General features: G+C 52.4%; 2 protein-coding genes and 1 pseudogene across 7 annotated transcripts; 1 reads left to right on the top strand and 2 right to left on the bottom strand.

Moving 5' to 3' along the window:
• The first annotated feature begins 2,845 nt into the window (after positions 1–2,845).
• LOC103735302 lies at positions 2,846–3,733 on the top strand (annotated as a pseudogene).
• Positions 3,734–5,133: 1,400 nt separating this feature from the next.
• Positions 5,134–9,071, bottom strand: Vps28 (VPS28 subunit of ESCRT-I). Of its 4 annotated transcripts, none has more exons than XM_008834416.3 (10): positions 8,916–9,071; positions 8,146–8,302; positions 7,643–7,671; positions 7,498–7,535; positions 7,136–7,225; positions 6,365–6,470; positions 6,151–6,252; positions 5,671–5,724; positions 5,495–5,586; positions 5,134–5,412 (listed from the first exon to the last, which is right to left on the bottom strand). In XM_008834416.3, exons 2-10 carry the CDS (start codon positions 8,180–8,182, stop codon positions 5,295–5,297), a joined length of 666 nt encoding a protein of 221 aa, XP_008832638.1. In that variant the 5' UTR covers positions 8,183–8,302; positions 8,916–9,071; the 3' UTR covers positions 5,134–5,294. The 4 variants fall into 4 exon arrangements, with proteins under 4 accessions (XP_008832638.1, XP_008832637.1, XP_029420049.1 ...); XM_008834415.3 differs by having other exon boundaries at positions 8,146–8,214; positions 8,916–9,068; XM_029564189.1 differs by having other exon boundaries at positions 8,146–8,379; positions 8,916–9,059.
• Positions 9,072–9,199: 128 nt separating this feature from the next.
• On the bottom strand, positions 9,200–21,786 carry Tonsl (tonsoku like, DNA repair protein). Of its 3 annotated transcripts, none has more exons than XM_008834413.3 (26): positions 21,707–21,786; positions 21,532–21,627; positions 21,273–21,415; positions 20,677–20,860; positions 20,311–20,440; positions 19,690–19,861; positions 19,501–19,615; positions 18,825–18,970; positions 18,590–18,742; positions 18,215–18,340; positions 17,670–17,859; positions 16,345–16,427; positions 16,150–16,239; positions 15,526–15,598; positions 15,267–15,430; positions 15,065–15,188; positions 14,220–14,950; positions 14,039–14,115; positions 13,517–13,670; positions 13,357–13,435; positions 12,627–12,928; positions 12,268–12,439; positions 11,454–11,629; positions 11,059–11,132; positions 10,467–10,600; positions 9,200–9,438 (listed from the first exon to the last, which is right to left on the bottom strand). In XM_008834413.3, the coding sequence occupies exons 1-26, from the start codon at positions 21,735–21,737 to the stop codon at positions 9,254–9,256; spliced, it is 4,104 nt and encodes a 1,367-aa protein (XP_008832635.1). In that variant the 5' UTR covers positions 21,738–21,786; the 3' UTR covers positions 9,200–9,253. The 3 variants fall into 3 exon arrangements, 2 of the variants coding, with proteins under 2 accessions (XP_008832635.1, XP_008832636.1); XM_008834414.3 differs by having other exon boundaries at positions 13,517–13,667; XR_003849763.1 differs by lacking the exon at positions 9,200–9,438 and having other exon boundaries at positions 10,526–10,600; positions 11,059–11,282; positions 11,368–11,629.
• Positions 21,787–22,164: the final 378 nt, after the last annotated feature.

Genomic DNA, 22,164 nt, shown 5'->3' with positions numbered 1-22,164 from the left:
TGGGGAGGAAAGGGTTTATTTAGCTTACAACTCCCAGGTCGCAGTTCATCAGGGAACCCAAGGTAGTAACTCAGGGCAGGAACCTGGAAGCAGGAGCTGGAGCACAGGCCACGGAGGAACACTGCTTACTGGCTTGCTCCCCTGGCCCCTGCTCAGCCTGCTTTCTTATGCAACACAGGCCCACCTGCCCAGGGGTGGCACCACCCACAGTGGGCTGGGCCCTCCCACATCACTCATCAAGAAGATACCCCTCAGACATGGCCACAGGTCAGTCCAATAGAGGCAATTCCCCAACTGAGACTCCCTCAACTCAGGTGTGTCAAGTTGACACTAAAGCTATCCAGCACACCTGGGCTGCGGTCTCTACTGACAGCACTCCCAAGTATCTTTCTCTGTCTCTTGTTTTCCTTTCATCCTCACTCCCCCTTTCAGGTGCTGTTTGTCTTGGCCGGCTAGTACCAGCACAGGTTCAGAGGGATCAAGTACCCCTGGCCTCTGCATAGACACATACATAACTAAAAATAATAATTCTTAGCTGGACGTGGTCACACACACCTTTAGTCCCAGCACTTGGAAGGCAGAGGCAGGTGGATCTCTGTGAGTTCATATTTGTATAGTTTCTCGCTTTAGCCCAGCTGTCCTGGAACTTACAGTACTTTTTTTTTTTTTTTGGTCTTTTTGAGCAGGGTCTCCCTGTAGCCCCAGCTGGCCTGGAGTTCACTTTGTAGACCAGGCTGGCTTCCATCTCACAAAGATCTGTCTACCTCTGCCTCCCAAGTACTAGGATTAAGGTGTGTCCCCACCACACCCAGCGATACCAAATTCTTTTAAGTCAGTAGAAGGGTAAAAGAAGAAAGTAAATGGAGACAGGGTCTCCCTGTAGCCCCAGCTGGCCTGGAACTCACTATGTAGACCAGGCTGGCTTTGAACTCACAGAGATCCACCTGCCTCTGCCTCCCAAGTGCTGGGACTAAAGGCGTGCACCACCACACCCGGCTCCAAAATAATAATTCTTAAAAATAATTCTTAAGGGACTGGAGAAATGGCTCAGTGGTTAAGAACACTGGTTTTTCTTGCAGAAGACCTGGGTTCGAATCCCAGCACCCACATGGCAGCTAACAACTGTCCATAACTCCAGTCCCAGGGAATCTGACAACCTCTTCTGACCTCTGTGGGTATTGCATGACATGGGTGCACTTACCTACATGCAGGCAATAGATGTATACACATAAAATTAAAAAATAATAAAAAAAATAATTCTTAAGAGCATCATCTGCTCTTACAGAGGGCCCAGTTTCCATTCCCAGCACCCACATGGTGGCTAACAACTGTAGCTCCAGTTCCAGTGGATACAGCACCCTCTTCTGACCTCTGCAGGCACTGCATGACACAAGTGCACCTACCTACAAGCAGGCAATACACCGTACACATAAAACAAAAAAAATCACATGGGGGCTAGAAAGATGGTTCAGTGGTTAAGAGCACTGGCTGCTCTTACAGATGACCTGGGTTGGGTTCCCAGCACCCATATGGCAGCTAACAATAGTCCCTAATTCCAGTTCCAGGGGATCCAACACTCTTCTTCTGATCTCCAAGGACAATGCATGACATGGGTGCGTGTGCGTAACATGCAGGCAATGCACTCATATACAAAGAATAAAAAAATAATAAATAAAATATTTTTTAAAATCATGGGCTGAGGGGAATCAGGACACTCAAGAGTCTACCTGGCCTCAGGATTTCCAAAGCTGTGCTCGTCCTGCTGAGCACTCCTTGTTCGTTGGCTTTTTCCTTTGCTTGTTTTTTCCTTTTTTCCTCTAAGGTAAGGGGGAATGTAAGAACGGAAGGGGAATGAACAGAGAACTGACTCTAATGCAATTCAGAGCATTTCTGATGCAGACAGCAGAATGGCAGTTCTATTTACCTCCTTCCGTTGCATAAATTGACTAGCGTGTTTGGCAAATTTGACCGAATTAAAGAGTGAAAGTTTGATCATGCCAAGTATGTTTTGAAGACTTGGGTTCTCAGAAGAAATACATGTACTGTAGCTTGCTTGTGGAGAAGCAAAGTTATTCCGAAGCCTTCCCTTAGAAAGATTAGTACAACCTCTGCAAGGAGCACTATCATGCCCACTTGGGTGATAGATAAATATGGAAAAAATGGAACTAGAGAGATGGCTCAGCAGTTAAAAACACTAGCTGTTCTTTCAGAAGACCCAGGTTTGAATCCCAGCACATGGCAGCTAACAGCTGTATGTAACTGCAGTTCCAGGGGATCCAATGCCCTCCTCTTTCTTCTGAGGGCACTGCACGACATGGGTGTACTTATACACATGTAGGCAATACACTCATACACATAAAATAAAAATAAATATCCTGGTGTGATGGCGCACATCTTTAATCCCAGCATTCAGGAGGGAGAGGCAGGTGGATATTTGCGAGTTCGAGGCTAGCTTGGTCTCCATAGTGAATCCAGGCCAGCTGTGATTACAGGGAGACCCTGTCTCAAGAAGCCTGAAAAACAATACAAAATATAGAAAAAATGAAGTCCTTCGATTCACTCAGAACATTATGGTACCTGTCTTACACTATCCAAATGAAGTGATTATCAAAGTCCATACTGCCAGTGTAAATCCTATAGATGTTAATTTGAGAAGTGGTTATGGAGCAACAGCTTTAAATATGAAGCATAAGGCTGGGCGCGGTGGCGCATGCCTTTAATCCTAGCACTTGGGAGGCAGAGGCAGGGAGATCTCTGAGTTCAAGGCCAGCCTGGTCTACATAGTGAGTTCCAGGACAGCTGGATAAATAAATAAATAAATAAATAAATAAATAAATAAATAAATATGAAGCGTGATCCTTTGTATATGAAAACCAAAGAAGAATTTCCTCTGACTTTGGATTGGGATGTCTCTGGTGTGGTGACGGAGTGTGGGGCTTGATGTCATGTATTTCAAACCGGGAGATTGAGGTCTGGGCTGCAATTCCTCCTTGGAAGCAAGGCGCTCTCTCAGAATTTGTCGTAGTCCATGGGAATGAGGTCTCTCACAAGCCCAAATCACACTCATACTTAAGCCGCCTCTTTGCCACATGTGACTCTCATAGCTTGGTTTGCCATAAACAAGGTCGGTGGCCTAAACGCCAAGAATTGTACAGGAAACTTTTGCAATACAGATAATGAAAGCATGGGGTGCTCATGTGACAGAAGTTTGCTCTCAAGGTGCCAGTGAACTTGTAAGGAAGCTTGGAACAGATGATGTAATTGATTATAAGTTTGGAAGTGTGGAAGGGCAGTTGAAGTCCTTTAAACTGTTTCACTTCATCTTTGATAATGGTGGATCCACTGAGTCATGGGCTCCAAACTTTCTCAAGAATTGGCAGGACCCACCTATGTGACTCTGGTGACTCCTTTCTTTCTGAACATGGATCAACTGGGTATTGCAGATGGCATGTTGCAGACAGGAGTCACTGTGGTTACCAAGGCATTAAAGCATTTCTGGCAAGAAGTCCATTATTGATGGAACTTTTTCATGCCTAGTGGCCCATATCTAGATGAAATTGCCAACTGGTTGATGCAGGAAAAATCCTGCCAGTTATTGAACAAACCTTTCCTTTTCCTGAGGTTCCAGAAGCCTTCCTGAAGGTGGAAAGAGGATGCTTGAGGCAAGACTGTAATTAGTCATTTAAACACTGATGTTCAGTGCTTGCTGGCTCTTTTTGCTAAATACTTGTGACTAAAATGTATAGCCCTAGGCTGGGCGTGGTGGCATACACCTTTAATCCCAGCACTTGGGAGGCAGGGGCAGACAGATCTCTGTGAGTTCAAGGCCAGCCTGGTCTACATAGTGAGTTCCAGGACAGCTGGGGCTACAGGGAGACCCTGTCTCAAAAAGACCAAAAAAACAAAACAAAAAAAATGTCTAGCCCTTACCAAACATTTTTCCAAATCAGTTGTTTGGATCAGTTGCATTATATGGGCAGCTGGTAAGATGACTCAGTGGGTAGAGGTGCCAAGCATGGCAATCCAAGTTCTGTCCCTGGGACCAGCATAAATGTAAAAGGAGAGAACCAACTCCACAAAATTGTCTTCTAACCTCCATGTGTGCCTCCCCTACAATAATAGTAAATAAATAACGATATAAAGGTTAAAAAAAAAGGGCTGTGAATGTAGCATAGTATTAAAAGTGCTTGCCTAGCAGCATGCACAAGGTCATAGATTTATTATTTATTTAATTTATTTATTATGTATGTATGTATGTATGTATTTATTGTCTTTTTGAGACAGGGTCTCCCTATAGCCCCAGCTGGCCTAGAACTCACTTTGTACACCAGGCTGGCCTTGAACTCACAGAGATTAGCCAGCCTCTGCCTCCCAAGTGCTGGGACTAAGGGCATGTGCCACCATGTCCAGAGGCCATACTCTCTCGCACCAAAGAAAGGAGGGGGGCCTGTTTGACTAGCCACTGAAGTATTACAATTAAACTCTGCTGTAAGGTGAGCATGATGGCAAACACCAGTAATCCCAGTACTCAGGTGGCTGAGGCAGCAGGATAACCTCAAGTTCAAGGCCGGCCATGGCTACACTGCAAAACCATGCCTCAAAAAAAACCCAAAACAGGCCAGATGTGGTGGTGCATGCCTTTAAACCCAGCATTCGGGAGACAGAGGCAGAAGCAGGCAGATCTCTGAAATCAAGGCCAGCCTAATCTATACAGTGATTTCCAGGCCAGCTGGGGCTACAAGAAGACCTTGTCTCAAAAACACCAGAAAAAAATTAAGAAACAAAAAAAAAGGTCTGGGCGTGAGGCAGAGGCAGTCAGCTGTGAGTTCCAGGCCAGATGGGGCTACAGGGAGACCACTTAGGTGCCAGATTCCGATTCCAGCCACACCTGGTCCAGTGGAGAAATCTATGTAGTACCCATTCCAGGTGCTGTGGAGGATCACTTTGCCCCTAGTGCTTGCCCAGCTAGCATCCCTTGGAAAGGCTGCTATATGTTTTGGATGAGCAACAGGGCCAGACCCTTGCTGGTTTGGAAGGTAGTCACTTAAGGGGCTCTCTGAGCCTGCCCTCCAGGAGGCAGGGCTCTGCCACAAGGTCAGCAGGGGTGGATAGATCACACAGAACAGGCCAGGGTAGCTGCCCACAGAAGGAGGGTCAGACAGAATCTTTATTGGGGGGTGACTTCCTGACAACGCAGACATCCAGGACAGGTATAGACACTGGGGAACCATCAAATGTCCCCTGAGGCTGATATGCTACACCTCTTATGAGCTCCACTCTTGTCTCATTGAGGCTCAGGCATGTAGGAAGCGGTTAAAGGCATTGTAAGCCGACTCCAGATCGAAGAGCATCTGGCGCACCTGGGAGTCATCCAGCTCATCGGAGGCCGACATGCCGCTCAGGGTCTGCAGCCTAGGGGGCACAGTCACAAGTGTGTGTGAGCAGGAAGACTAATGTCACTATGAGGTTCTACCAGCTCAGAAAGGCCACTTACCATTGGCTGACTGTTTGGCGGCCCTCAAAGTCTGGGGGCAGGTGGCTCATGCGGTGCATGGTCTCCATCAGCTCCCGTAGGTCTGGTTGAATCTGAACACACAGGTGCCTGAGACCCCACTTACCCACCTCTGTCCCCCTCCACCCAGGCCCTGGCTCCCTGCTTAACTCCTGTACCTCGTCCATGGCGCGGATCTCTAGGCGCAGCTTGTCCATGACTGTGATGAAGAGCTGGGGGGAGCATGTGCATGAGGCATCTCCCACTCAGTTGGGGTGTGGAGATTCCTTGCAGCTCATAGGCTAGTCCTAAGGGCCAGGCCCCCACCCAATTTCCTCCCACACTGGGGGGGGGGCTCCTCCCTGCCTGGGGATACTGCAGTGAGGACCTTTTTAGTTGGCCTCTTGAGACTATGGACATTTGGGGTCCAGGCTGTGAGAGCTGTGGGAACATGGTTTTGTACACTCCTACAAAACCTCCCCAGGCCAGGGCCTTGCCAGAGTAGATCCTGTGTCTATTCTCCCTCATAGCCAAGGGGACCCCTCCCAGGGTGTTGCTCAGCTCTGGAAGCCCCAAGACTACACATTCATGACTGACCCAGGCAGGCAGTCCCATCCTCCTAATCCCCACAGGGCCCTCCCAGGAGCTGTGGGGCACACCGAGACCACGTCTGCAATGCAGCGGTTTAGATTGCCCTTGTCATCCTTGATAGTGATGGGCCGGTCCTCCTTGATCCTTTCCATGGCAAGTGGGCAGTCCAGCTGAGGAGAGCAGACATGAGTGCTGGGCATCACAGGGCCTCCAGAATGCCAGGGTCTCATCCCCATATCCCATCCCACCTTTGCTGTGGGGTGGAAGGACTGGCTCACTCACTCGGAACTTTCGGCAAAATTCATCAATGGAGCTTATCTCTGAACCTTGAACCTGTCGAAAGGCAGCTTTGTACTGGACCAGGAGTCTGGAGCAGGCTGCAGTATACCTAGGGAGAGGACCAGCTGCTGAAGCCTGGAACAGTCTGGCCTGGCTCATCTTGCTCTCTCTCAGCCAGTCTAGACACAGGTTCCATGATAGGTTAGGAAAGCTAAAGGCTTCCCACTGGGTCTGTGCATGAAGAGAGCTCTGGACAAGAGCAGGGAGGTATGACCAAAATATAACTGCCACAAGGGAACTGACCTAGCTTGTGAAGGCTGACCTGGAGCTCACCACAAACTAGCTAGCCCAGATGTCCACTCTGCTTGCCCTGGAACAAGGTGCCAGCCCTCCATTACCACCTGGGCAGCTCCTGTTCCAGTGAAGCTGTCTCGTCGGCTTATCATCTTTTTGAATGAAGCACCAGCAGCCATGCTGAGTGTCTGGACTACCCAACAATGTTTTAGACCATGTTGCTCCCAGGCTCCAGCTTACCACCTGAGGCCAGGACCCAGGACTATACCCATTTTCATGCCTTTCCAGGTAATTCTCCACCTCTACAGGATGTCCCTGGCTGAGAAGGACCTGAGGCTGGCAACAAACAGGAGTACCCCCATAGCTTCGGCCACAGACCTCCATCCCTGTTGCCTACTGAGCCCCCAAGCTCCACGGAGGGCAGAAACATGCTTCTGAGAATTGGTGCCCATCAACAACTGATGTCACAGGCTTGCTCACTCATTGGGGGTGACGCAGTCCTTGATGTATGCTTTCTCCAGCGCTTGCATTGTCTTCACCACTGCAAACAGCTCTGCCATGTTGTCATACCTGAGATAAGCTGTCCATCAGGCCACAGACCCAAGGCAGGGAAGCCCAGGCCTCTAGAGCCTAGGGCAGTCAACCACTACTCTGCAGCTAAGGCAGAATTCAGCCCACCTCTCACCCCAACCCTGGCAGATGTTCCTCAGGAACTATCTCCCTAGCCTGACCCCATCTTCTCCCCAACCACAGGCATGGGTGGGTTTGGGGGAGACTACCTGGCCTGCTCTGGAGGCTTGATAAACTCTTAAGTGTGCTAGTGGCTTGGATGCTTGACTTACTTTTCCCGCTCTCGAGCATTCTTGTACAACTTCACCTCCTGTTGGAAAAGTAGGCAGCAAGTCAGCCAGATCACTAGGTTGTACAGTGAAGGCCACATGGTGTTTTTTGCGCCCACTGTTGACCAGGTAGGAATCTGCCACTCACCTCGTACAGCTCCGGCTTGTTCCCAGGAGCTGCAACAGAACAGGCAGAAGCTGTCAGCCACAAGGGAACCTCAGGACAGACTGTAGTACCAGCTCATTTCAGCTGTTTCCCTGGGGACCCCTCCCATGCCTTGTCTCAAAGAGCTCAGAGGGAGCTGCAGGATTGGGCTGCAGGTGCAATTCCCCACCCCCAACAGAGTGACCATACTGTTATAGAACCATGATATAGTACAAATAAAGTCTGTCACATGCTTCACAACCTAGATTGGAGACCCAGAGATGCTCAGGATGCCTGAGGTTCTGGCCATATTGAGGTTCATCATCTCTACTCAGTAGGGTAGTGCTGGGTCCTCAGAATTTCACCACAAACTGCTCTGGCCCTATTCACTCCCCAAGGCCTATGAACATGAAATAGAGGTGGGGATCTTACAGTCCTATCCCAACAGACCCTGTAGCAGGGAAAGTCTGGGCCCAAAACCTCTGCCCAGCTTAGGTCACACTCACCTCCTATGCCAGGAGTGGCTGGGATCCCGTGAAACATCCTGCAGGCCCTGGCAGCTACAGCACAGAGACCTGGGGAGCAGAGCCAGCACCAACTCAAGAGGCCCTTACAGTTCAGTAACTGGGCTCTCCTCAAACAGCAACACAGTGTGCAGTGAGACTGTCAGAGGGAAGCCAGGCGTGGAGAATGAGCGCTGAGAGAGAAGGCACAGGTGCCAGGGAAGCCCAATCTCGAAGCTCGGTGGAGGTAGGGAAGGAAGGACAGCTGTTGAAAACTTGAGGCAACATTTTGGGCATGGAAGGGCACACTGTTGCAATTCCTTTCAAAGGGCATGAACTTGGAAGAACAAGCTGGGTGTCTGGGGCTTCCTGAGCGCGGGGCAGGAGGGAGGGTGAAGTGGGCTTACTCTAATTCTGTGGGAGCTACAGGAGGAATAAAGGCAGGCTAGGGATCAGCAGTTTAGAAATGGCCCTGCCTAGTAGGAAGATTGGTGCCTGTGGTTTGAACGGTTCCATAAGCCGCCTTAGGGTTTGAAATGGGGTGAAAAACAAAAGTTCGCGACAGTAGGCGAACTGAGACAGAGCGACCCGGACGTGGAGCCTGAGCTGAGGTCGCAAGAGCTGCGGCAGCCGTTCGGATTGTGGACCAAGGCAGGCACCAGCCAACTGCAACTCGGCAGCGCAGGGACGCAGGCCGCATTGCCGGAGGCCGGCCTAGCTCGAGGGCTCGTGTGCAGCAGGATCCCGGGGCGGAGGTCCCACCAGCTGCATACCTGGGCGCACTCGGGGTCCCGGAGATGGCGACCGCAGCTCGATAATCTCCAGAGTCGGGAAGCTTGATCGGTAGCTCGGCGCTCGCCCTTCCGCCTACCCCTGCGCACGTCAGAAGCCCAATCAGCCGCCCGGCACTCGGCCTCCTACCTGCCCGTGCTAGCATCGAAATCTATTTGGCCGCTCGGCACTCGCTTTGCTTGCCTGCGCTTGCGCTCCTGAGAGCGTCCCCATGCAGCTGCTGGAGGTTTCACCCGTCCCACCCCTTTTCCAGACAGCCACACACTGGAGATAGCAGCTTTGTTTATTAAGGCTTTGTCGGCAGAGAACCCGACCAGGGTCAGAGGTTCTGAAAGAAGAGCTTGGGGCCTCGGTCCAGTGTACATGTGCCGGAGCCCGGCAGCCGCTGGCACAGGGCATCTCGGTCCTCAGGGCACAGGTGTCTGCTGCACAGCTGCAGCTCCCGCAGCTGCATAAATATCTTGTCCCAGAGGCCAGGACTCAGGGGCCCCTCGATGGAACAGCCTGCAGGGAGGAAGGGCGGGTTTAACTTGCAGACAGTTGGTGCAGGAGCCGTGCTCACGTTGCACCTCGGAGCCTACATTTTGATCGTCCATAAAATAGACTTCTAGGGTTTGCATGTCTGTATACTGTGAGCCCAAGGGTCTCAGGAGGCCACTGAACGATCAGGGCTTGTTCCTCAGGTCAGAGATCCCAGTAGGCTCAGGATATCAGGGAGCTGGATGAGAGGACAGACAGGACCACCAGTGTGTAGGAAGCAGGGGGTAAGCACAGAAAGAACCCAGAGATTTCTCTGTGCTCAGCCTTTATCAGCCAAGGGCACAGCCTGTCACACTCAAGTATCAGCTGGATATGCCAAGTGCTAGAGCAGTCCATCAGGTACACTCCTCAGGTTGGGGCCACCTTGATGTCACAGGTAGGATCTGAGTAGGGAGAAGGTAGGAGGACCCCTTAGTGGAGCTTATAGCACTTTGATCCTGGATTCCATCTTCCTGTTTACAAGAATGAGGAAATATACATGCACAAGAGAGTCCATATATTTTTTTTGGGGGGGGGGGTCTTTCTGAAACAGGGTCTCCCTGTAGCCGTCCGTGGCCTGGAACTCACTATGTAGGCTGGGCTTGAACTTACAGAGATCCATCTGCTTCTGCCTCCCAAGTACTGGGATTAAAGGCCTGCACCACTACACCTGACAATTGTTTCCCCCCCCCCCTTTTTTTTTTTTGAGGTAGAGTTTTACTATGTAGTCCAGGCCATTGTTTGAGGCAGTCCTGCTCCAACCTCCCCAGTGCTGGGTTATAGGCATAAGCCACCACAAGTGGTTCCTTTCTGCCAAATTCCGAGGTACCTGTCAGAGGCAGACAAGCTTCCCCTGCCCCTCTGCTACACGACAAACTGCCTCTCACCATACCAGCCTCATGGAGCCTCACCACCTGGTAGCAATGATCACCTCTTCCTCTGGCAGGTCCCTAGAAAGAAGCCTTGTGGTTAGGTGAGGCATGGCAGGAGTCACTGTTGTTCCCAGCCCTTACCTGACAGGCCAAGGAAACTGAGGCCTTTTGGTCTCTCCTGGAGGGCAGATAGGAGTGCCTCCAGACTAGCATCGCTGACCTCAGGGTTGGCAGACAGGTCCAGGGAGACAAGTGAGGGACAGCAAGGGAGACACCTATGACAACATAAGTAGTGCAGGGATGAGCTTCCAGGGTAGCCTAAGCTGTAGTACTAGAGAAGGCTGCCCCAGACAAACCCTCAGCTCTGGGAACCAGAGGCCAAGCCCAGTAGGCTCTCTGCTCTGGCCTGGCCCAGGCTCTAGAGCTGGCAGCACTACTCAGGGGCAAGAATGCCATAGCCAGCTCTGGGCAACTCCTGACACTCCTCTGAAAGCCACCTGAGGCTCTAGGAGCATGACAAGGGGGGCCATGTGTGGAATACTAAATGAAGAGAAACAGGATATATCATAGAGAAAAGCTCTCAAGAACCAGAAACATGGCAAGAATCTCAAGGAGTTAAGTGCCTGTCAGAGCCAGCACTAAAGACAGTGGAAGCCAGAAAAAGGCTACACCACCTAACCCAGCTCCCCTGGTCCTAAGCTTCCCTCACAAGATGGTGGGAGTGGGGTATTACCTGCTCAGCTCTCTCACAGCCTTATCACTCAGGTGGTTTGCAGAAAGAGTTAGGTGAGCCAGAACACAGCCTTCCTGGACAGATGCACAGAGAGAGAAGCCATGCCTGGTGGGCAACTTCCTTTCAGTAGAGACTCACACCCAACAAGTTTGTTTGGAGAAGGGAAACACCTCTTCTCTGCCTTGTAAAGACCACAGGGGGTCTGGTGTGCCCTTGGAACTTGCCTGAGGTAGAGATGCTACCCTTGTCCCAGCAGTCACCTGGGTGTTCTAAACCCCTAGTCCCTTTCCCAGAGCCCCCTCACAGTACCTTCCAGGTCTTTAGCTGTAGGACCTTTGGTTTTGGGACTCTGAATCCTTGTGTTTTGGTTTGACAGCTCTCTCTCTACCTCGTACCTTGGTCAAATATCTGACAATAGGCTCTATGAGGTTCAAATCACTCTTGCTGGCTGCCACAGAGCCAAGCTCTAGGTGTAGGAGGACATGGACAGGTAGGCTCTGCAGGATCCTGGCCAGAGCAGGAGTACCCAGTGCATTGTAAGACAAAGACAAGGTCTTCAGGTGCTCAGCATCTGCATGGGTAAGAACCTTTGTCAGCTCATAAAGCTACCCCTCCCTTTTCCCCACCTCAGAGTTCTGACCCCAGAAGCGTGATAAAACCCTTCGGGAAAACCTCTTATGTAGGGAAACAGAGACAAAGGCTCTTGTCCAGTGTCCCAAGCCCAGTTTCCCCCATTCCAAGTTCCTGGCGGCTGGGAATGAGGTGCTGGGCCAAGGCAACTATAAATGAAGGTCACAGTAGTGTTTTGACCATTGCTGCCTAATCCCAGGTCCCTCCCTCTGCAGTGTTCTACTGGGAAACTCCAGTCCCAGTCTTCTGTACTGGGGCAGTGTCTCTGTCTTAGATCAGCTCATGGTGAAACTGCCTCAGGCAGATAGAAAACTTAAGCCACAGGTACAGGGGGACTTTAGAGGCAGGATAGCCTGCCTGGGACCCAACTTGTGGTATATGGGGACTAGGGTGAGTCCTGAAGGCAAACAAAGCTGTCAGGAACCAGGTTTACATTGGAACCCAGGCTAAACCCAAATGTATACTTGAGTGCTCACTGGAGCTGGCCCTTCCTGCAAAAGTGAGCTCCTGATATACCAGGGTCCTTCTACCCAAGGTCCTAACTCCTTCAAAACTGCTCAGGGAGAACTATCAGCTTACCTTGGAGGGCGCTACCCAGAGCAGCCTGGTGACTTAGGAGGAAGCTGGGGCCCAAACCACAGGCCTGTAGGCGCAGGGTGCTAAGCATGGGGCAGGATCGCAGAAGGAAAGCCAGGGCTTGGCCACAGCCATCTCCCAGTGGGTTCATGCTTAAGTCCAGTTCCTCCAAGTTCTATAGAAGACAGGGTCTGGGCACTAAGTTCTCAGATACCCATGAGCCCACATTCCCAAAACGCATTTTGTCTCTGCATGGGTCCCACTCAAGAGAGCATTGGCCAGCTCTCCCTGATGCACCAGACCTGACTGAATATGAACAATGATGCCTTATAGTTGCTAGCCCACTGTACTGAGTCTCTTACCTGTAAAGCAGCTTGGCCCAAAGAGTCTCCAACAAGCTGGCGCAGACCTTCCTGGCCCAAGTGATTGGAAGAGAGGTCAAGGAGGACCAGATTAGGCATGGTACCCAAGGCAGCCAACAGCTCAGCAGAACATCTGTCACCTAATCGGTTCCCTGCCAGGCGCAGCTCTCGTAGTACTGTGTGTAACTTGAGGGCCCGCAGCAAGGGTATGAGCTGGGCCTGGTGCAGGGCCAGGGAACAGGCATTGAACGAGGGGCCTGAACTCTGACGCTCCATGGCCTGCAGCACTTGCTGGTGCTCCCCTAGGGAGAAAAATGGAAGGTCACCAGGACCAGAGCTTACACCTTCTTCTCTGAATCCAGGCAAACCAAGCAGCCCAGGAGGCAATGCTGAGACCATTCCCGTATGCCTGGGATTTAATGCCATGATGTGGATCTGGCAGTCTGGATCTGACCTCCTTTAGCCACACTCACACGTTCCATCCTCCAAGATAAGCATCCTGGTGGTTCTAGCCCACACCAGACTCCTCTGGTCTTGAGTTGCTTTAGGAACTCCCAAGAGCCCATGATCTCAGGACTGTCTGCCTCTACCTGTTACCCACATGTGCAAGTACAACAGGTCTAAAGCTGGGAAAGAGGTTTCCCCAGACCTAGGTATGTGCAAGGTAGACAGGAACTACATGCACAGCCCCTCTTGCCCAGGCCTCCAACTAAAGGCAGGGCTACTTCACCTTGCCCCAGGCTCTGGCAGGCCCTGCGGTAGCGGTCAGTCAGTGGGGGAAGGTCCCACGAAGTTACCTCAGCCAACACCTAGAGTATATAAGTAGTGAGTAGCCCTGAGATGCCCAGTGATGGGTAGCCTGTGCCCATGGCCCTGGCCCTGCTGCCCACCTCATCGTCACTTTGCAGCACATCAAGGATGGGGTCCTGTGGGGCCAGCAGTGCTCCCTCCTTCTTCAGGGTTAGCTTTGGCAGCAGTCCACAAGTTTGGTAATAGCGTTGGGCAGCCTGCTCTGCTAGCCAAGCCACAGAGCAGCTATCACTGCTATAAAGAATGGCACACTAAGCCCAGATGCCCCGAGGTCTGCTCAGGGCCTCTGGCTCCTTCATCTGGTGTTTTCCCATCCCCTCCCCCTGGATAATTAGCTTCCTATTTGTGCAGCCTAGCACATGACCCGCTCATCTGGTCATTTCTAAGGGCCACAGAGCCTACCCAGGCCACTCTGAGGAGCTCTGCTTGGGCTTGTTCAGGATACCCTACAGCTTGATGTAGCGGGGTGTCATGTCTAAGGGAGTCCTTGTCACAGATCCCATTCTGACATGTACACAACAGTTCCTCACTGCAGCTCATAACCTAGGTAGAGCTACATAGTAGACAGAAGGGGCCAGACTGGGAGAAGGCACATACCTTACCTATATGGGACAGGGATGAGGAAAAGGTTATCCTGAACTCGAACTCGAACTCGGATGGGAGGGGCCTGGACCAGAAGCTGGCAGGTAGGGACAAGGAGAGAGGAGTCAAGCAAGTGTGAGGTTTCTATCCCCACCTGCCTCAGGCTGGAAAGGCAGTTCTACTATAGGCTTGGGTACCCACCGAGGGTTGTCCTACTACAGGGTTTTCCCTGCTGGGCTCTGAGGCCCTAAGCATGCTGGAGTTTGCAGGAGGTTCTGCAGCCAGGCTGCCATCTCCTGTTTTGTCCAGTACACGCCAATGCTCAAGACATGTCGGGCGGTTCTGCCTGTCACGAGCACGGGTCCTGACAGGGCACCGCTCATAGTCTGACCCTGAAGTAGTAGGCCTGCTACTGCGGGTCACAGGTGCATCTAACTCCAGCCACTCCCCAGCCAGGTATTCTTCCTCTGGAATGAGTGCTGCCTTGGGGGCAGGGACTTGGTCTGAGCCCCGAGGCACGCTGGGTGCCAAACGACGACTCTGGGCACTGCCCACTCCTCGAATGGCTGCCCGGTAAGCAGCTTGGCCAGCACTTGCTATGGCTGTCTCTCTGCTGCTGGCAAGGCTAGGCTTCCGGGCGTCTTCCAGCTGTGCTGTAGCAGACCATCTTAACCTCTTCTCGGATGGCCTGCAGGGTCCCATACTGTCCTCACCCTCTGAGCTGCTACTGCTGCTGGCTGGCCTGTGCCTGTTCTTTCGAGGTCTGGCCACAGGTAACACAGCCTCTGGAGAGACCTTGGAAGGGGCTGGAGAGGCCTTTGAAGGTCTAAGAGTACATGAGGATTCTGGGCAGGGGCTTGAGGGAGGAGAGGTCTCAGGGTCAAACAGATGGTTACTTGGGATGGTCTGGAAGGCAGGGAAGCTGTGGGGGGCTGAGAGAGACAATCAGTTGTGAGAAAGGGCCCCACCTCATTTCCAGTCCCTTTGTTAAAGTCAGGGCTGAAGAGGGGGAGAGAAGAGCCCAGGGAGAGAGGTGGGCCTGTTACCTGGGTCTGAGGAAGTCACCTGGAGCCTCTTCTCCATGGATGCCGCCTTCTGTCTTGTCTCAAGGTCGAGGTCCCTGAAGTACAACTTCACCCACTGTTGCAGTGTTTCCAGTGGGCTGTGACCCTGTGTGGCAGCAAGCTGAGTAGGGCAAGAACAGACCCCATCACAGTCCCTGCCCTCCCTGCCTAAGCCCAGGCTCACCTTCTTGGTACGAAGGGTTATGGATGCTCCTCGCTCAATGAGTAGTTCAGCTACTTCAAAGTGGCCACAGTTGAGGGCATCATGCAGGGGGGTGATGCCATCACACCCCTGGCCACCCGGGTCATCCACTGTTGCCCCGTGGTCCAGAAGAAAGCGGACAATCTCTGGGGGCCAGAACACATAAGCTCAGCTCCCAGCAGCATTCTCAGATGCTTTCTGACTCACATGCCCGTTGTATGTCTGGACTGGCCCCACTTACCCAGATGCCCATAGTTGCAAGCTTCATGTAGAGGTGTCCAGCCACAGTAGTCTCGAGGGTTCAGGGGATGGCCCTGTGACCAAGGACAGGATGGAGTCTGGTCCCAGTGGAGCTTTATGACTCGAGGCCTGGAGGCCTGTCTTAGACCCCAAAGTGGGCCTCATAGGTCTACTCCTTGATATGGCCCCCTCCTACCGCCTAATTTCATCAATGAAAGTGAGGATGATCTACCCCTCCCTGTGTACCATACTGTGCCTTGGTACACACAGTGCCCAACTGTAGGGCTTGGAACAGGAGGGAGGGTGCCAGAGGTTTCAGTCTGTTGGTCATTCCCATCCTGGCTAGGCCAGCCTATTCAGCCACAGTGGGAACACTATATACATACACACCTATTTTCTTTTTTTTGGTCTTTTTGAGACAGGGTCTCCCTGTAGCCCCAGCTGACCTGGAACTCACTATGTAGACCAGGCTGGCCTTGAACTCACAGAGATCTGCCTGCCTCTGCCTCCTGAGTGCTGGGATTAAAGGCGCTACATCTGGCTTATCTCATCTATTTTTAAAGACAAGCAATAAAAGCGATACTGCCTAGGTCCACAGCTCCCGCAGGAAGCCAGGGCGGCCCACCTGTCTCACAAGGTCCTGGACACGGCGCAGGTGGCCTTCGATGCAGGCTCGGTGTAGCAGGGTCTCTCCCATGTCATTGCGCCGATTCCACTAAAGGTATAGTTGCCCCAATTCAGGGCAGAGATGTGAGGGACAGGAAATATGGCTGGGTATAGTACTCTTGGCACAGGGAGGGATAGGGCAAATTGTCCTCACCTTGTTTACCTTCCGCCGGCCCAGACAGCCCTGAAGTTCCTCATCCTCCTGTAGCCGCTTAGACAGGCTGTCAGCATCATCCTCTGGATAAGAACCCCCACCCCAACCTTTAGCCTGCGGGAGGTCAGTGGTAGGAGCTCCTGTCCTACCTCCCCTGACCTTAGGGAAGAGCAGCAGCCACAGCAGGAAGTAGAACTCTGGGGTCTGCTGGCTCTGTAGCCAGGCAGAGCAAAGCTGACTCCCATCCAACCCAACCCACCAATAGCCCACTTCTACCCACTACACATAGGAGTTATATTCTTTGCCTTTCTGCCCCACCGTCAGAGGAACAGCCTTTGTCCACCATGTGCTGGCCTCACACTCCTCTACATAAGACCCTGCTCTTGAAGATTAATTTCCATCACAGACTTCTACCTTCTCTCTGAGGAAACACCCCTGTCAGGAAAAGTCACCCACTCAGGCCTGGTGCCCTGCAAGCTACTGGCCTCTTGGCCCCTCCCATTACTGGTGATTTTTTGCCAGATGCCCTTCACTGGGCCCTCTGCTCCTTCCTGGCTTCCCTCCTGTTATCTCTTCTTCTGTGTCCTCTCTTGTAGCTGTGGCTACCTGCTGAATGACATTCCCTAAGGATGAAATCCTTGTCCCTCTCTTCTCACACAAACTATGTACCAAGACTTACCCTCAATCTCTGAGACATGATCCAACTTTCCAGGTTGCTGAGGTTCTAGCCCCCAAGTTCATACCTGAAGTCAAGGCCTTTCTAGGAATCTAGTCCATAAACCTCAGTTGGTTCCTCTCTGCCCACCACATAGCTGGAAACCATCCCTCAGCTCCATAGCCTTCTTCCTGCCTTGCCCCATGTGGCCCAGATGTTCTCATTCCTAGCTCTGTTACATCAGATCCCTGAACACACTGACCTTGAGTTCCATGCTAAGCTGGAACATGCTAAGCTGTGGTGGGGGCAGCATGGTCATCCATGATACACCATCTCACCCTGAACACATGCTTCTAATAGGATCATCTCCCCAGATTCTGACCCCAAATAGCCCTCCCTGACTGATGCCCACTCAGCCTCTGACTACTAGCTTCCTCAGAGAGCTTCTGATCACTATGTCCATGCTCCATGCAAACTGCCAGCTGCCTCCATGCATTTCCAAAGAAATACTGGTTACCTTCCCTGACAGCAGCCACTTTTCCACCTTGAGTCCTATGCAGGCTCCATGAGGGCACAACTGTGGTCCATCCTAGCCACCAGCTCAGAGTAGACCCAGTGGGAAAAGCCAAGTACAGCTGGCACAGCATACAAGGTAGCATTTGGTACTTACCACTCTCTGAGAGTTCCAGGTCACTGGCCTCCAGGGCTTCACTGGCTGACTCTTCCTCTTCCTTCTCTTCCTCCTCCTCTTCCTCCTTGTCTTTTGCCATACTCAGCTCCTGCAGTCTAGTTTTAGTGCCAGGCGCCTCTTGGGGCTGCAACCTTAGTTGCACAGTATGGAGGTGCTGTAAGATCTGCCTCTGATGAGTAGAGGGGATGTCTAGTTCAGGGCCAAAGTGGGACAAGCAGGACCACAGGAGGCAATGGATGCAAAGAATGACAGGGACTTGCAACAAAGGGACAACAAGGCTGTAAGAAAGCAGGCTTGAAACCAGGCCTAGTGGTGAGTCAGGACTTGTAATCCTAGATAGTCCAAAGGTTGAGGTAGGAAGATTCTAAAGTTCAAGACCAACTTAGGGGAACTTAGTGAGATTCTATCTCATTAAGAAAAATACAAAGAGGGTTGAAATTCAAGACCCTAGTTTCAAAACCCAGGAAAAACAAACAAAGCTGGGCTTATTGGGGATCCAGTGGAGGTGGGATATGTTCTTATACCTGCAGCTGGAGCTGCTGGGCCTGCTGGGCACAGCTAAAAGCCTTCTGGAAGCATGGTGCCAGCAGCTCATAGGTATCACCAGCATCCTCACGGGACAGTGCAATGTTGAACCAAGTCTTAGCTTCCTGGAACAAAGAAAGAAGGACAAGGTTGGTGGCTGCTGACCATGTCCAGTGGGCCCCTGCCATAGGCTTGCTTCCCTTAACTGGTCAAATGAAACCAGATCTGCCTTAACTCTATGTCCCATCTCTAACTGACAGGCCATGACAGACAGGCCTTTGAAAAAATAGCCTATGGTATTGAAGCATCTACTCACACCCATCACTAGAAAATGGTGGACACCTGCACTTGCAGAGGGCACAAGGGCACATCACCTCCAGGGCATTGCCCTTGCGTAGCCTCAGTTCCTCTTCATAGTGGTAAACAGCCTGGTGGTGATCCTTCATATCTCCAAGTGTGGTGGCCAGGGACACATGGATGACAGCCAGCTCGAGATCTGGTCTGTTTAGCAGCTCAGCAAAGTGTAGCTAGGGAGCCAGCACAGTAAGGCTCAGACCAACTGTGTACCCTGCTGAAACTTCCCTCCTCCCCCATAAGGGGTTCATTCACCTGTTTCTGGTAAGCTTCAGCTGCCTTGGGAAAGTCACCTGCCTTGGAGAAAAGGTCCCCCAACTGTTCACAGATGGCCATGGCATCGTGAGGGTCATTGCCCTCAGCCTCTTCCAGCCGCTGCTGCAGCTGGATTACTGCCAGCACTGTTAGAAAGAGTTTCCTGTGAGAGGGTAGCACAGCATGGGGTCTCAACCCCAACCTATCGTCCACCAGCCAATGGCAGAGGGCCTGGAAACAGGGGAAAGTGAGGCCTCTCCATGCCTCCATGTGACCATAAAAGGGGATAATGAGAGAACTGACCACCTGTGACTCTTGAGGGTTAGATGAATGAATATGCTTAACGGCCTAGAACAGTGCTTGGCCTAAAAGAGTTGACCACTGTCAGCCATGACTAACCATCACTATCAATTTCTGGGTTATAGCATGCCACCTGTGCTCCCATCCATTAATGATGCTTTGTGACAAAGGCCTGGATAGCGTCCCACTTATCCTGTAGTGCCCTAGACACACTGTGCAGTGGGCCTGACAAAAGCAAGGGTCTCCAACTGACAGGTGCCAACCTTTCTTACTGGGTAGAGGCCCATGCTCAACCTGCCACTTCCCCAATGGGTCTCTTCTGCAGAGCCCTTCTTCTACCCCAGGGGTTCAGTTCCAGATGCCTGTATAACCTCACCATATTTAAGACTCTGACAGACAGCCACTTTCTGCATAGGCTTCTGGGAACCCAACCTATAGGCCTTCTTCAGGGCTCGTTTGGCAGCCAGAAAGTCCCCCAGATCTTGGAGCACCTGGGAGGAGACGAAGGTGAGGCCAGCAGCCTCACCCAAGGCCCAAGCCCACCAGGTAAGAACAGAAGAAATACCTGGGACACCACCATACAGCACTCACTCTCCATGAACCTCATCTTCATGGCATGTGCGCATTCCCGGGCCCCCTCCAGGCAGCGCATGGCCTGTGAGTGCTGCCCTCCACGCCAGTGGATGGTACCCAGGTTATAGCGGGCTCGGAACAGGTCCTCGTAGAGATGGTTCTGCCTGTGGAGGGTAGGGTAATAGGTACTCAAGAATGCCCAGAATCCTCCAGCTTTGAAAGAGTGGGCACTAAAGTACCTAGGATGCCAATCATGTCTAGCCAGTTACAGCTATTGACACCACACAGATCCCAGCCCTACATGCTGTGGTCTCAGGCCAAAGCCTGCAGCATAGATGCGAGCGGCTTCTTGGTTTATAGAAAATGAGTAAATCAGCCAGGCGTGGTGCATGCCTTTAATCCCAGCACTTGGGAGGCAGAGGCAGGTGGATCTTTGTGAGTTCAAGGCCAGCCTGGTCTATATAGTGAGTTCCAGGACAGCTGGGGCTACAAGGAGACCCTGTCTCAAAAAGACCAAAAAAAAAAAAAGAAAATGAATAAATCAGCTAAGCTACCCTCCTAGGAAGATCCTAGGGGACCACCATTCCCTGATGGGATAGGGATGGTGCTTTACTCAGCGAGAAAGATGCTCTTTTTGAAGTATTCATTGCACAGGGCCGTCTGCTGCAGACTCTCAAAGGTGAGGCCTAGGTTGAGGTAGAGTCGGGTCCTCATCTCACTCAGCTCTCGCTGGGTCAGCTTCCCTGGAAGATACCCACTCCAGACACTCAGCTGCCTCCTCAGAATAGGAGGTTTCCAGCTGTTCCCCATCATTCATCCCATTTCTTGTTGAGGGAAACAGGTCTGCTGCAGACAGAGTACAAAGGACACAAAGAACAGATGCCCAACAGGTTCAAGGTGGTAGGCAACACAGATATCCCCTCAGATGGAGCCTTGCAAAGGGAGGGAGATGGGGAGAATCCAAGTCAAGGGTACCTACCCTCCAGCTTCTCATCCACAATAGCCAAGCTCTTCTCAAAGGCAGACTGTGCCTGCAGTAAGGCATCTCTTGACTGGCAGTGATCATACACATCTAGGTGGGTGCGGCCAATGGTGGCCCAGGCCCTCTGTAGCTCAGTGTGGTTGGACAGGGAACCAGCTAGCTCCAGATAGCAGTGCTGGTGCTGGTAAAGAGAGAAAGAGCCTTGATTTATTCCACTTCAAGCAAACCCACAAGTCATGACCGCTGGGGAAGCTGACAGAACCTTTTGCTCCCCAAATTCCCACAGAGCTGGCCACACATGTCCTATCTGTTCTGTGTCAGGGGCTGTCTATGATGACAGTTACTCCATGCTGCAGCCAGCCAGTGTCCTTGTGGGAGACCACTAAGGGCTGACTGAACTGTTGCTCCCAACAGCACTGGGTCATGATCCTTCCTCTTTCCACAGAGCAGAAGTTATATTCCTTAGTAGTTTCAGCTGTCATAAACCCATTTGTGGCCCCCACCCAAGGACCAGGCAGCATCCTTGGCAGACATGAGGGTGCGGCTGCCTGCCATGTCTGCTGTTGTCTTATACTCAAGTGCAGGCCTGGCACCTGAAGAGCAGCAGAGTAGTCCTCCATCTCAGCCAGCCGCTCTCCAATCTTGCGGTGGGCCACAGCGCAGCCCAGGGTGTCCTGGGCGCTCTCCAGCAGATGTAGCTCCTGCTGGTGCTCCTTCAAGGCCTCCGCGAAGTGTCCTGCCGCGGGAAGGGAGTGGAGCGGGAAAGGTGCACCGTCACCCAGTTAGAAGGAGGGCGGCCGACCTAAGGGCTGGCTCTGCCCGCCTCCCCACCCTCTGACCGCTCTCGCTCACCATGGCCAGCCAGCAGCTCCCCAAGCTGGTGGCAGCAGGCAGCCTCCTCGCGCAGCTGCCCGCTCCTTTGGGCCCTGGCCTTGGCTTTGTTCAGCTCTGCTGGGAGGAAGAAAAGACTAAGCAGGAACCCGATCCGCGCCCTGGGCTCCCAGCACTCGCGCCCCAAAAGACTCACGGCGGAGCTCCTGTTCCAGGGTCATATTCATGCAGCCACTGCAGCCACGGGACTCTGGGTTTCCCGCGCTGCCCTGAGACCCCGCCTACTTCCCCAGAATCCAGAGCGCATGCCCTCGGTGGCTGAGGAGGCCTTAGAGCGTCATCCGCGCTGTAGTCCTCCCATAGGCCTCCTGGGAGCCGTAGTCTAGCGGGCGCAAGTCGCGCCCCATCAGCTGCGGAGCCGAGCTTGTGCGTGGGCGGGACCAGGGTGGATAGGCCGGCAGGGCCTGGGGCGGAAACACGACCCGACTGTCGAAGTTCTCTGGCGGGATTCTCTGTGTGGCCGCTGGTGGGGAACTGACCCTGCAATCCTGGGATTCGCCTGTTTTGTTTTGTTTTTTAAGGTTGATTTATTTTAGGGGCTGGAGAGATGGCTCAGCGGTTAAGAGCACTGGCTGCTCTTGCAGAGGACCTGGG

This window comes from Nannospalax galili, unplaced genomic scaffold, assembly GCF_000622305.1.
Source record: "Nannospalax galili isolate Female #2095 unplaced genomic scaffold, S.galili_v1.0 scaffold717, whole genome shotgun sequence".
Taxonomy (NCBI): domain Eukaryota; kingdom Metazoa; phylum Chordata; class Mammalia; order Rodentia; family Spalacidae; genus Nannospalax; species Nannospalax galili.
The sequence above is the reverse complement of the archived record's forward strand: the minus strand, read 5'-3'. Positions and strand labels throughout refer to the sequence as shown.

What these genes read in the sequence shown, in the direction of transcription:
- Vps28 (XM_008834416.3), bottom strand. Translation starts at nt 8,182, where the DNA reads ATGTTTCACGGGATCCCAGCCACTCCTGGCATAGGAG. An exon ending in GACTGCGTCACCCCCAATGA is followed by an intron (nt 6,471 to 7,135) that starts GTGAGCAAGCCT and finishes TCCTCTCCCTAG; the next exon opens with GTATACTGCAGCCTGCTCCA. An exon ending in AGATCCGCGCCATGGACGAG is followed by an intron (nt 5,587 to 5,670) that starts GTACAGGAGTTA and finishes CTGTGTGTTCAG; the next exon opens with ATTCAACCAGACCTACGGGA.
- Tonsl (XM_008834413.3), bottom strand. Translation starts at nt 21,737, where the DNA reads ATGAATATGACCCTGGAACAGGAGCTCCGCC. An exon ending in GCAAGGGCAATGCCCTGGAG is followed by an intron (nt 18,341 to 18,589) that starts GTGATGTGCCCT and finishes TCTTTGTTCCAG; the next exon opens with GAAGCTAAGACTTGGTTCAA. An exon ending in CTGCCAGAGCCTGGGGCAAG is followed by an intron (nt 12,929 to 13,356) that starts GTGAAGTAGCCC and finishes TTTTCTCCCTAG; the next exon opens with GGGAGCACCAGCAAGTGCTG.